The sequence below is a fragment of the Myotis davidii genome, unplaced genomic scaffold (genome assembly GCF_000327345.1).
Source record: "Myotis davidii unplaced genomic scaffold, ASM32734v1 scaffold64, whole genome shotgun sequence".
Classification (NCBI taxonomy): domain Eukaryota; kingdom Metazoa; phylum Chordata; class Mammalia; order Chiroptera; family Vespertilionidae; genus Myotis; species Myotis davidii.
Genome location: NW_006296226.1, coordinates 4,017,339 through 4,032,021, shown reverse-complemented (window position 1 = coordinate 4,032,021; position 14,683 = coordinate 4,017,339). Strand labels below are relative to the sequence as shown.

At 36.3% G+C, this 14,683-nt stretch overlaps 1 protein-coding gene across 1 annotated transcript; it reads right to left on the bottom strand.

The window, feature by feature from the left end:
* Positions 1 to 123: 123 nt before the first annotated feature.
* Positions 124 to 14,460, bottom strand: UGCG (UDP-glucose ceramide glucosyltransferase; the record flags this gene model as incomplete). The annotated part of the gene is made up of 8 exons (XM_015568751.1): positions 124 to 457; positions 1,996 to 2,185; positions 2,650 to 2,736; positions 3,998 to 4,176; positions 5,758 to 5,870; positions 7,201 to 7,302; positions 8,479 to 8,581; positions 14,299 to 14,460. Coding segments are annotated over 8 exons (1,107 nt in total), but the record flags the coding sequence as incomplete, so codon positions are not given.
* Positions 14,461 to 14,683: the final 223 nt, after the last annotated feature.

The window sequence follows — 14,683 nt, the reverse complement described above, 5'->3', positions numbered from 1 at the left end:
TATATATATTTTCAAAAAACAAAAACCAGTCCCAGGTTCCTAGAACCAATTCTCTTGATTCTCTACTTCCACAAAATAATGTATACCATTTGGCCAAGACTACAGATGTGTTTCTTTTTTTTCTTTTTTTCACAGATGCAAGTGCCATGCAAAAAATAAATTAAAGAACAGATACCAAAACATACATGTGATAAAACTACTGAAGGTAGATCTTTAAAAGCATTTATATAAACATAATTTATAATACTTCTTTTTTTCTCCTGTATGTACAGTCACAAAGCTGTAGTTATACATCTAGGATTTCCTCTGCGGTGCCCCCACAGCGCAACCTGTAGCGGCCAGTTCTCCAGCTTATCGTAGGGTCCCATAATGCCGACAAAAAAATGTATATCGTCATGGATTCACGGATGAACCAAGCTACTGCATAATCAAGTTTTGAAAAACACAGTGTGCCACCCTACAAATTAAAAAAAAAAAAGAATTGATTTACTATCAGACTAAAGACACAGTTAACAAAAATAAACGTTTCTGAATTCACACTTTTAAGTACACTACACAAAAATCAAGTCTGTTTAAAAAAAAATAAAACCCGTTTCTTAAGATAACTGTGATGCAATATGATAATGGTAAAGAAAATGTTGCCCTGACTGGTTGCTCAGTGGTTAGAGCCAAGGATCAAAGCGCTGCGGGCTCAAGGGCACGTAAGTCAGTTACAGGTTCAATGCCGGCAGGTGGGGGCATGAGAGGGAGTCAATTCTCTCCATGATGTATCTCTTTCACATTGATGTTTCTCTCTCTGTAGCTCCTCCTCTCCTTTCCACTCTCTCTAAAAATCAATGGAAAAAATATCCGACCAGCATGACTTAGTGGTTGAGAACTGACGTATGAACCAGGAGGTCACAGTTCAATTCCCAGTCAGGGCACATGCCTGGGTTGCAAGCTCCATCCCCAGTGGGGCGCGTGCAGGAGGCAGGTGATCAATGATTCTCTCTCTTCATTGATGTTTCTATCTCTTTCTCTCTCTCCTTTCCTCTCTGAAAGCAATAAAAATATCTTTTTAAAAATATCCTCATGCCTGGAGTGAGTATTAAAAAATATAATAAAAATTTTAATTATCTACATATATAAAAGCCTAAGCAACCATTTGACTGGTAGCTATGATGTGCATTGACCACCAGGGGACAGATGCTCAACACACAGGCATGGAAACAGGGAATAGACTGATGAATCCCAGAGGGAAGGGAGGAGCGGGGAGAGTGGAAAGAGATTAACCAAAGATCTTATATGCATACTAGAGACCTGGTGCACAGATTCATGCACCGGTAGGGTCCCTCAGCCTGGCCTGTGGGGACCGGGCCGAAACTGGCAGTCCAACATCCCCCGAGGGATCCCAGATTGTGACAGGGCACAGGCCAGGCCAAGGGACCCCACTGGTGCATGAATCTGTGCACCAGGCCTCTAGTGAGTAAATAAGAAGCATTAAAAAACTGCTAGCCTAATATAGTCTGAGTGAACACTTTTTAATTTAACATCATTGTTATTTTTCTTTGAGCCCTAATAATAATGACTGCATAACAACTGAAAGCTGAAAGTCAAATTGAGTTTTGGGTCCACATTCCACCAACAAAAGGAATATTTAAACTTGGTATTAACCTTCAATGGGAAGCTATCTGATCTTTTCTACCTTTAATAAATTAAAAAGTGGTTTGTTTTTTTTAAAATTCTCATGCAAAGACACGTTTTTATTGATTTAATTTGAGAGAGAGAGAAAAACATTGATGTGAGGAAGAAACATGGGTTTGCTGCCTCCTGCACATGCCCTGACCAGGGACTGAACCTGAAACCCAAGTATGTGCCCTGATTGGGAATTGAACCTACCACCTTCTGGTGTACACGGGATGATACTCCCACCAACAGAGCCACCGTTCAGGGCTAAATTTAAAAAGTTTTAGTTCCATCAAATGACTGCCAATCTTTCCATACCTATCCACATACCTGGACACCCCTGAGTTGAATGTAGTCAAATATAAACCATGCCAGGCAATGACACATGAAAAATACCATAATATCCCATCGGAATACATGGTGGGCTGCCCATCCAATAATTAAACTGGCAACAAAGCATTCTGAAATCGGCTCACAAATTATTGTAGCAGGAAGCATGTTAATTCGTAATTTGGTCCACCTAAAAAATAAAAGGATTTTCTTTAAACAATAGCTTGGTTACAAGACTAAACCTTTCTCCCCAAAATAATCAGTTCTTTACCATGTTATATCAAGGCCCACCTCTTGAAAGAGTATTTAATGAATCTCTTCTATTTTTATTTAGCATATAAAAAGGCTAGAAATTCATTTGTATGGTCTATATGAATAAAGATTATAAAATTCAAAGTATAGAAAATGAGAAAATAAAGATGAGCACATAAAAAAATTGTCTCAACATTTCTTTTCTGAATGCTTTCCGTGTAACACAGTGAAGAAAATATATGTAGACATTAAATTAATGTTAAAAAGAAGCTAAACTTTCTTTTCTGGAACTGAAAAATCTGACTTTTAGATTTATTTTTAAACCAAGTTATACCACATAAAAATCACTCCCCTCCCCCCCTTTTTAAACAAAGTATAAAAGGCAGAAAGCGGCTGACTCACCTGATCATTCTGGATTGAAACTGAGAAATGGAATATGAGCCAGAGTTCTGCATGGCAACTTGAGTGGACATCGCAAACCGCCAACCTCTGAAAGTTAAGACAGTTGAGCTGTGATGATGGACACATGCAAGTGTGACTGGCAATGCTTTAATCATCACTGTAAAGAGGCATCAGGGAGAGCCTCGTCCTCAGGATTAGCACTCAGGGTACATCATGTGGATGTCTGAGCAGTTACGTGGGCTCCCAATAGTACCATCGGGCTGGAAGAAGCTATAACCCCTCCGTCTACAATTTAAAAAACTTAAATGACTGGTATCCTCAAAGTTCTAAATGGAATGGGTTCTTTTTATAATAGTTTAGTCTCTGGCCCAGTGGTTGAGCGTTGACCTATGAACCAGGATGTCCGGTTCGATTTCCGGTCAGGGCACATGCCCAGGTTGAGGACTTGATCCCCAGTGTGGGACTTGTGGGAGTCAGCCAATCAATGATTCTCTCTCATCATTGATGTTTCTATCTCTTCCTACCTCTCTCTTCCTCTCTGAAATCAATAAAATATATTTTAAGAAAAAGAAAGTTTAGGTGGGAACGGCCGGGGAGACATCAATGGGGGAAAAAGGAGACATATGTAATACATTAAACAATAAATTTTAAAAAAAAGTTTAGTCTACTAACCAAAAAGGGGTGGGGAAGGGCGATGTGTATGTGTGTGTGTTCAACAAGAAATGTAAACAAAAAGTGACATTATATATCTCTTGCGAAACACTATGAAACCACAAAACAACATGAACACCATTCATGAGAAAATTTTAAAACCACACTTCAATTTTTAAACCACTTCTTTAGTAAATTATCACACAAGACAAGGATCCCCTTTAATAGCAAACAGTATTATTTGTGATAGGGAAATGTTAAGTCAATCATGTGAACCATTAGTTGGCTTCTTAGCAAAATCCCAAATAATCTGAAAATTTCAAACTTTGAAATAATGTCCTTTGAATTTTCACCTACTGGCTTATGACTACACTGGTATTTTTAATTCTTCTAATACACACAGAAATTTACACCCATAATAATGAACATTCACAATTACAAAGAAACTTCCTTTTAATCACTTCAAACCTCATTAATCTGAAGAATGTAGATGAATGAGAATATTTATGTCTTTAGAATAACATTATCTATGAATTTATAGAAATCACTTTCTAAAAATATTAACCTATTCTGCATTCACTAGCAAAAATAAAGAGTCCTTAATCCATGGTTTTAACAAATAGAATAAACCAACAGAAGTTAGGTACTGAGTTAGGTACTGAGCATACTGTAGCCTAATGTAATTTAGTTTTCTTACCGGTCAGCTATTGCTTTGGCCATAAAGTAATCTTCCGCAATGTATTGAGCAAAAGCTATAAGCCCTCCTGCTTGGTCTAACACATCCTTTCTCATTAAACAAGACATTCCTGTTACACATTTGAAACCAGTTACATGGGCAGAGATATAGGACCTCGGATGAGAAGTTCCAAAATATACCTGCCGAAAAAACAACCCAGAAACACATGTATACAATTAGAATTTTATGTATGGTGTTTATTAACTCTTATTTCTAATGAGTTTCCTTTAAGTATGACTGAATATCATATTCTTATATAAATTACCTGAATAAAAATTGGCATAAATAATGTTTACATATGTCAGGGAGTCAGTAATATTATTGGTTGACTACTCTTGCTATTATCTTATTACTTCTATTTTTTAAAATTTATTTTTATTGTTGAAAGTATTACAGATGTCCCCATTTGCCCCCTCTGATCCCTCCACCTGACTCCCACCCTACCTCAGGCCTTCACCACACTACTGTCTGTGTCCATGGGGTATGCATATATGCATATAAGTTCTTTGGTTAATCTCTTCCCCACCACCCCCTTCCCTCTGAGATCTGTTAGTCTGTTCCATGCTTCCATGTCTCTGGATCTATTTTGTTCATCAGGGAAAAGTATATTCTATTCTCAAATAAAAGTATCTTCCCTAAAACTGCAAGATTCAAAGATTTATCCAAATAAAACTTAATTTAGATATAAAATAAGGTAAAAATATCACTCATTGTTATATATAAAAATGAAATATTTATCATCCTGCTTTCAGAATGTTCATATAATTATACACATACACACACATATATAATATATGTATATATGTATGAATACATATACAAACACCACCTATCAACCTACAGGATGATTTAACTCCTTTTCTTGTATCCGTTCATAGCTGGCTGCTTCCTGCCCCCGAGTCACTGAGCTTCTCAATTTCCCCATTTTATTTTTCAACTTATTTTTCATAATCAGGGCAGACACTAAAATTCTGTCTCCCATTTTACTGCCCTTCCCCTAGATAGCTGTGAAGTCACGAGATATGCAAGCTGTTAAAATTAATGGTTAGAATAAGATGGTCATCACCCTACTTATTATACATAAAACCCTACTGATTATTTGCATCTGAGATATGCTACGTCTTCTAATTAGCTTGAAATAGAGAGCAGTGATCTTTCTCAATGGCAAGAGTTGCATACACAGCATGGAGCAGGGAATTATCAGGGCAATTAAAAATATGATTCTTGCTGCCCACCCCATACCCAGAATGTAATGAAGCCCTTTGTGGTACTGAATAGGACCAAACTTCTAAGACCAGAAATATACATCTTAATTCCGTAGGCAGTTATTAAGTGAGGTCTGAGGAATGGGGTGGGACTATGGACTAGTTGGAGGCTCTACAGATTTCTTTATAGAATGGAATGAATCCTCTGGCCTATTTCTATTCATTCTAAGTCTGGTAGATTGACCCTAAACTACAGGGGTTGGTACAAAATGGGAGGTGCTTATCACTGACATATAAATCAACCTGGACACTTCTAAAACAGAAACACCATGTGGCATATAAGAATAAGACATATTTTATTTTGAAGGAATTGAGAGTTGCCTTTTCTAAACAAAAAGTCGATTAGCGGACAATTAGTCCTTCCCAAAATGTCATCCCAACTCTCTGAATAGTCTCAAGCTTCTGGGCGAGTAGGAATCCGACAACAAGAATATTATTCATGAGCATCAGACTCACCTGTTCCAACGTGGCGGCAAAGCCCTGTCTGTCTGCTACGTACGGCAGCCCATGCACCAGGCCAACTTTCTCTGTCATTTGGTTAACCATGTCAGTGAGTGTGTCTGGAAGCACTACATAAAAAAGACAAAAAGGTGGCAAGGGGGAGAGAGGAAAACACTCTTTTTAGTAAAATGCCCACTAATGTAAAATATATTCTCTGAGTTATTAAATTACTAAAAAAAAAAAAAAAAATTAAATTCTTTTTTACATTTGGATCTTTTAAAGGAATCTCAATCCCTTTTCTGAGTCGAATACAAAATTTCAAAAAGGCATAATTTACGATAAGCTAATTTACTCTATACGTTGTTAGGCCATTATATACCTAATATGGATATACCTTGAAAACCTTAACTACTCCCGTTTCAGAGCCTCCCAACTGGAGTGATGGACAATGTGTCCTAGTCGAAAGCTACAGGGGTAGAGGTCCTTTGACCCCAGTTCTTTGGCCGCCTCCTCCATTCTCCAACGACAGGAAATGAGCCTACACTTTCTTGGAGGGTAGGAGATGTCCTATCTCATAAAACTGCTGCCAGGAATCAAGTAAGATTATACTTGACAGAGATTTGTGCACTGGAAACATAACACATTCATGATGGTATATAACTTTTGATAGTAAATGTGTCGAACATAGTCTCTGATAGACATGTAAGGGCCCTGACTTACTAGGAGTGCCACCCTGGACTTAAACACAAATAATCGAAGGCAGTAGTCTGACCTGCTGCCCCACAGGGGACACCTGGCATTATCTGGAAACATTTCTGGGTGGCACCCTGACAAGGGTGCCACTGGCATCCCGTAGGTGGAGGCCAGGGATGCTGCTGAACAGCCTCAGCAACAAGGAATTACCAGCCCAGACGTCAACAGTGTTGAGGTTGAGAAATCCAAGGTAATTAGAATGCAACAGCATAGCAAAGAACTCTAAAGTTACAGTAAGTATAAACCTTTAAAGCTGCAAGTTAAAATTTCAGTATAGAAAAGGCTTCCTGTTAAAATCATCTCAGTGAAAAGCCCTAAATGTAGTCTAGTAAAATATCTATATTTTCTGCCCCTTTGAGTGAGATAGTGTGGTTATTGTGCCACGAACAGAACAAAGTAAAAGTGTCACATGAACAAGAGGAACTTTACATCTGTGAGAAAGTTTATAGAATGTATAATGGACCACAACTGTACTTTTTTAATGGCTGAAATTTTCTCTTCAAGATAAAAACATTTTTATACATGTAACGTTCCAGGGTAGCATAAAAAAGTCAAAATCTTAGTATAACGACACATTACCATAAAATAATGATAAAATGAATTGTTTTATTAGGCTAACAAAAAGGGTTGATAAATTTGTTTTCAGACTGCTTTTGGAACTTTTTTCATCAAATAAATAGTTTTATAAAATAAGAAAAGCCTCACCTCTTATTCCACTATCACAAATCCAGATAAGATCATACTTTGCAACTTCATATCCTGGCATTAGATTATTAATTTTAGGATTAATGCCAACCTTTTTGCCACCTAAAAATGGAAAGGCACAGCAATGAAAAATTCATTCAACACTGAAAATATTTTCTATTATACAGACATATGGTAGAGAGAAATAAAAAGTACTTGCATATTTAATAATTTAAATGAACATACTTTAACATTGTTTTACATTTCTTATTCACAATGATATAGTTAGAAAAAAACTGTCCATTCTCAAAGAAGAATTATATCATTTATCTTTAAAGTTTTATTAGTTTCAGCTTTCTAGTTCGTAAGTTCTTATATTAATAGTAAGCATGGCCGGTGTGGCTCAGTGGTTGAGTGTTGACCTATGAACCAGGAGGTCATGGTTTGATTCCCGGTCAGGGCACATGCCTGGTTGCACACTTAATCCCCATTGGGGCGGTATGCAGGAGGGAGCTGGTCAATGATTCTCTCTCATCATTGATGTTTCTATCTCTCTCTCCCTTTCCCTTCCTCGCTGAAGTCAATAGAGATATATTTTTTAAAAAAATAGTAAGCATGCCCTAACGGGTTTGGCTCAGTGGATAGAGCGTCGGCCTGCAGACTAAGGGGTCCCAGGTTCGATTCCGGCCAAGGGCATGTACCTGGGTTGCGGGCACATCCCCAGTAGGAGATGTGCAGGAGGCAGCTGATCGATGTTTCTCTCTCATCAATGTTTCTAACTCTCTATCCCTCTCTCTTCCTCTCTGTAAAATATCAGTAAAATACGCTTTAAAAAAATAGTAAGCATGAATCAATATATATTGGAAAATAAACCTCTACAAAAGTCTTTAGAATAAGCCTACATACAAGCTTTTGGAAAAATATTCCTTTTGCAATAAAATAAAAGTGAATTCTATGCTAACTCCCAATTACAATGAAGGAGATACAAAAAGGCCACGAGGTGAAAATATTAAAGAAGCAAATCAGCAGATTCTTATATCTGATTGATGAGTTAAACACAATTTGGGATTATTTTTTGTTACTTCGTTAATCCAAGATATGAAAAAAACCTTTTGTTTTTATAACTGAAGCTTTCTCTTAAGAATATAAACACCTTTTGCTGCTCCAATAAATACGCATAAAGCAAGCATGCCAATAACTTTGATGGGTGGCTGACATCTTAATCAGTAGTCTAAAGCCAAGATTAATGCCATCTAATACTATTATAGCAAAATGGTTTTTGGAGAATTCGTAGCTTACCTATAAACAATCTGGCATCGACATTTGGATATTTTCCAAGAAGCTTCTTACATACATCAATGGCTGGATCGTCATGATCTTGTACACAGAGGAGTACTTCATACTAGCCAAAAAACACATTTTATGTAAATTAATCTCTTTACAAAAAGAAGCACTTAGTAGTATTTACTGATTGATTAAAAAAAGCATTGAGAAAATCAAGCAATTGTCCACACAAGTTAAAAGTTAAGAGAGTATTCATAATGGATGCAAGCACTTATGATACTAAGTGCTGGCTGCGGATCAGAGCAGCTTCCCCAGAACAGGGCCTGTGTGCAAGCAGAGGGAGAATGGAGAGACTGGCGGCGCCCACAGTTGAAATCTTGCCATTCCCAGGTAGGCATAGCCTATTAATCAGATCAGATCTCAAGCTTCTCCGTGCCCTCCATCATGAAGATTTACTACATGTTCACACAGTGCCCAGCAGTGTAAAAAGCAATGTGGAAAGCAAACCAAATAAACACAGCCTCCATTCTCTAGAACTTTGTCTCTGAACTTAATATATAATAATTTTTTAAAAATAAAATAGAATTTGATTCAAAATGTATCATCTTGAAAAAAATGCTTAGCCTTTCTAAAAAAATGTTATTGTTTTGAAAGAGAGAGAGAGAGAGAGAGAGAGAGAGAGAGAGAGAGAGAGAGAAACATCGATAAGAGAGAACCATTGATGGGCTACCTCCTGCATGCCTCTCACTGGATCCAGCCGGTAACTTGGGCATGTGCCCTGACCCGGAATCAAACCAGTGACCTCCTGGTGCATGGGATGAAGTTCAGTCAACCGAGCCACACCAGCCAGGTGAATGCTTAGCCTTTAACCTATGAAAATACTCAGAATTTTTTTTTTCTCTCAGCGCTATGTTTACTCTTTGATAGGAAAGTAAGGAAGTAATTTCTTAGCACTTAACTGACTGTGTCAAAATTACCCTGGTACGTGTATTTTAAAAAGGGAATACCAGGCCCTATTCTTAGATTTTTGAATCAGACTCTCTGGGGTGACATGTTTATAAAATCTTGAGCTCTAAGTTACCATTTAATAAACTATTACATTTAAAAAAAATGTTTGCTTCCACATACAAAGATGCTACTTTAGTATTTTGTGGGATATTTTTTCAAAAGTGGTGATAAATTCATGCTGACTCAATGACAAATTTTCTACCAATCCTCTTTCTGAAATAGGATGGACATTTTAAAGCAAAAAAAAGGGAGGTTAATGATTTCTATGGAAAAATAACAAAGCTATGTTATGTAAAAAATAAAGAGCTAAGGACACAACTTTTTAAGTGCTAACTCGTGTAAAGGGAAGGACTATTTTATGTACTTCCTTTGATAAGCAAACACAAGTAAAAAGTGAAAATAAAACGTTTACAGTGCACTTGAGCACAATAATTACTATTTGCTCAATGTATACTATCTCAGCAAAAATTGGCAGTATAGAAATTAGTGGTTTGAGCACAAAAGAGAAAGAACTAAGGTCTATGAAGAAAGTAATAGGTAAGATTTATTTTTCAAGTTAAGTAAATGTTTTTTCATACATTCTACCCAAAATCTACCTTTAACACTGACCAAATTGCCACGCAAGAGGCAGTGAAAACAACTGTACAGCTACCTAGTTTCCAGAGATCAGATTAAATTCTGAGAAGGGAAAGGCCCCACTCTTGCCACACCCCTAAGATTTCCCAAAGGGTTGACTCTGAGTTCTAGAAAGTGTCACCCATCATCCCAACTTGACTTTCAGAACAATGTTTGGCTGAGCTGCCAGAAGGTATTGACCCTAACAATGGAGATTAGAAAGGTTAAGTGACTTTCTAAAGGGTAATAGTGACAATTACCTTTCCTACTACAGTGGGCTGCTCAGCCAGGCTTGCTCTAAAGAGTTCCTTGTTTTTGCAAACATAGCATAGTTTCCTTAACGTTTTTTTATCATTTATGCTTTTTGGCAGGTATGAGTGAATATAGTGAAAGGAAATATTTATAAGCAATGCGATTCCATAAAATAGAATTAAAAAGCTAACTTTAGCCTTTTTCCCCAGCAGAAAACTTTGTAAAATATAATACTAGAAATATACTCAATGAGAAGGAAAAAAAAAAGCTATGCTAGGTTACAGCAAACATTTTTGAGAATTATATGGTATTAATGTAAGTAAGGGAGTACATATAGTTTACTTTGTTCAAATTCAAGGTTTACCTTTTAATTAGCCTTGGTGCAAATAAAACTCAATTCATATTATCAAGAAAATGTTCAGACTTTTATTATAAAACACAACTTTTGCTTAATTGTTTCTGATGTTGGAAAATCATATCCATTTGGAGGTAGCATTCCAAGTGTTACCTAAGTTATCAGATTTAACCAGGAGCCTTCCGTTTTCAGCTGCGATAATCACACTTCTGTGTCTTCACAGTTTGATCAAACATTGATTGGCTACAGACTTTCTCGGCAAACACAAAATGCAGTGTTTATTAAACACATATTTTATGAATATCTCAAGAAAACATGTACTTCACAAATCTGGAAGTGATATAAGTAAATTCCACTATAAATGGATAGAGCATGAAGACATGAGATCTGGAAAGAAACCCCAGAATACTGTAAGTGAGGTTAGCCTCCATCAAATCTCTACTAAGGCTGCTATACAAATATCTAAACTGACTAATTCCCCCCCTTTTTTCAAACAGTGAGATGACTAAAGAACTAAAGAATGAGAGGTATAAAAAACCCACAAATTGTGACTCATCCCTTTGATATTTAAGAAATGAGTATCTGAAACTGCAATAATCATGAATGCAATTTTTCTGCTTTATGATTAAAAAGTAATCTTAATTAAATAATATTAGATGTATAAATAATATTAGAAAAAAGTTCCTCATTGATTTAGCCCTATCAACATTAGGAATGCGAAGTTTTAAATAAAGTAAACAACATAAAATATTCTCTTAAACATAAAAATGTTTTAATATATATTAATCAATTATATTGCATAATGGATAGGAATGGCTTGAATTTTTTATAAATAACTAAATGTCGTGTTTACAGAAAAATCTTATGATGACATCTGGATTACAGAAGATCATTTGGCGAAAGAATATACTTAGATCCCAAATGCCCAGAACATTCTCTGGTGCCGAGTAGGCGATGAATGTATTTATTAAGCTAAGGCACTCATCCTAGGGCAGCCTTTTTAAAGAATATTTTATTCATTTTTTAGTTTTTTAAAATTTATCTTTATTGTTGAAAGTATTACAGATGTCTGCTTTATTATTGTTGTTTTTTTCCCCACTGACCGCCCCCTCCCAGAACTCACCCCTTAGGACAGCTTTAAGTAAAAGACAAATGCCAGTCAGGAAATGTTTTGCAAGAGAACCACTCTGAATTCAAAGTTTTGACAATACTAAATACTTACCTATTTTTAAGAAGTAGGTAATTTATACAGTTTTTGAAATTTATTTAAAAGACCCCTAATCTTTCTGACTTAGTAGTTTTATTACATATATTGTGCTTCATCTTTTGATAAGTGATCCTATTTTCAACCTTCAATTCTTTTTTGGAAGACTGGCTATAAAACATTTCCTGTCAAGGATAGCTACACCACTGGCAATAAAGAATTCAAACATGCACTGGACTTGTAATTTTTTAAGCCAATTCTGTATTTACAGAAAAGAAAAAAGTCATAAATGCCATAGCCTCACTCTGTTAATAATTCTGATCATTAATTACAAATTCTTCATATAACCAGAACTCACTGAAGTAAAGCCATCAGTCATGTTAGATGCAGATTACTGAGTTTTCCTGCTACTGGCTGACTCTCTCCCCAATGCTTTCTACGCTGATGCTAAATGAGTACTCAATTTTATGAAAAATGAACTGTATCACTTTTCCGTTCTTATATATTTTCCAAGGAATAATTTTTTAAAAATATATATTTTATTGATTTTTTACAGAGAGGAAGGGAGAGGGACAGAGAGCCAGAAACATCAATGAGAGAGAAACATCAATCAGCTGCCCCCTGCACACACCCCACTGGGAATGTGCCTGCAACCAAGGTACATGCCCTTGACCAGAATCGAACCTGGGACCCTTCAGTCCGCAGGCCGACGCTCTACCAATGAGCCAAACTGGCCAGGGCACCAAGGGGGAATAATTTTTAATCAAAGAATACATATAATCACAGAAATCTTTCAAGGCAATTAGTATAGTAATGTCACCGAAATTTAAACCTAGAAATTCAGAACAAGTCCCAGTAGTAAATCTTGCACGTGTCCAAAATTAAATAAAATTTTAGAATTTCAACGTATGTTTTATTTTTCTCCCAAATGGCCTATAATGTTGCACATCAAATACTAGGGGAGGGAGTTATGTCCAGAATAAAAATGTTTCCATACTTTTTAAAAACAATGTTCACACATGACAAGATGAAATTATTACAGTGCATTGGGCCTGGCTGTCACATGAATGTTCATTTCGTGACTACCCGCCTCCTTGTCGATACAAAGGGCTCATCTATTCACACTCAGGTCTGGGTGATGTTTCAGTGGTTTAACTTCAGTCTCTGTGGAACACTGTCATTGTGTTTGTTTTTGTAAAAAGCAAATAAAATGCCACGAGATCAAAATTCTCCTTTAGATGGCAGGTATTTTGTGCTTTCCCTCTGCTTTCGAAATTTTCTATTTACACAGCTAACAATACTTTTGTAATCAGAAAATAAAACCGTGATCAAAGTATCAAAATAGCTTTCTCCTCAACCAATTTAAATGCCTGGTGATTTAAGTGGAAAAAGAACTAAGTGAAAACTACAGCTCTTGAGATAATCCCGAATTGTAATTAAAAAAAAAAAATCAGGATTAAGAAGTCAATTATTGATTCATCCCAAATGTTCATAATTAATGGCTACATATGTTCCTGGAGTTATTTTTAAAAACTCTTTCTACAATTAAAACCCACACTAACTTCCGCAACCATTTAAATTCCATGACTATCATCTCACATGAGCTACAATATAGAAATTCTATAAATAGGTTTTAAAAGTGGTTTAGTGAGAAAAGGGGAAAGGGTAGGCTGATGGTTAAAAATTGGAATGTGAGACTGTTTCACAAGAATAAATTTATACAATTTTTCTTAGCTATGCTCTGAGATTTATTTGTAAACCAATGAAAATATTCTTTCATTATAAAAATAAATTCTCCTTTACACTTACTTATAATATGTTGGTCTTGAAAAACTTCCATTTTTCCTATTGTAGAGCTTATTTTACAAATTAATTGTATTTATGTAATTCTTTCTGAATTATAAAAGGCCAATTTTTGCATTTTCAGTTTGAAAGAAGATCAAGAACAACTCAGACATAAAAAAAGATAAGATATTTGTAACATTTGTAACAACATGGATGGGTCTTGAGAGTATTATGTTAAGGGAAGTAAGTCGGATGGAAAAGGACAAGAACCATAGGATTTCACTCAACGCAACAAATGAACAAACAAAACTTATAGATGCAGTCAAAAGTATGGTGGTTACCAGAGGGGAAGAGAGTGGGGGAGAGGATGAAGAGAGTCAAACGTATGGTGATGGAGGGAGACCAAACTTCAGGTGGGGAGCCCTTTCTGTCCTGTGACTACTGTTACTACAGCACACAATTTGAGGTTGGCATCATCATGAATTCTTCATACCTTTACCTTATACAGTGTCAAATGTCTCTTTATGTAGAGAGAAAGAGAGAGAGAGAGAGGGGTGGGGAGGGAGGGAGAGAGAGGAGATGGCCCCATTTCTAATGAGGACAACACTACACTTACTTTGGGATAATCCAATTCAAAAAACGTTTCCAAGTTGTTGATGAGATTGGGATCCACCCCTTTCAGTGGTTTCAGAAGAGACACACCTGGGAGCTTGCTGTATGGCTGTTTGTCAGTTGCCTTCTTGTTGAGGTGCAATCGGCTACAAAGCAAACAACGTATACATTATTTCTGAAGAATATATTAGCGCCAAATCTATATAGAACATACACCAAGTTATCAAGAATTACTAAATTCTAAGTTAAATAATTTTTAACGGACATTTTTCTAAAGGGATATCTGAAAATGAAGGCAAGTAGAACCAGGGAAGCTTCCAGACTAAGGAAAACCAGAACTAAGCAGAAGCGATCCTCCAGCCAAGGCCGGAACTTAAGACCGTTGCCGA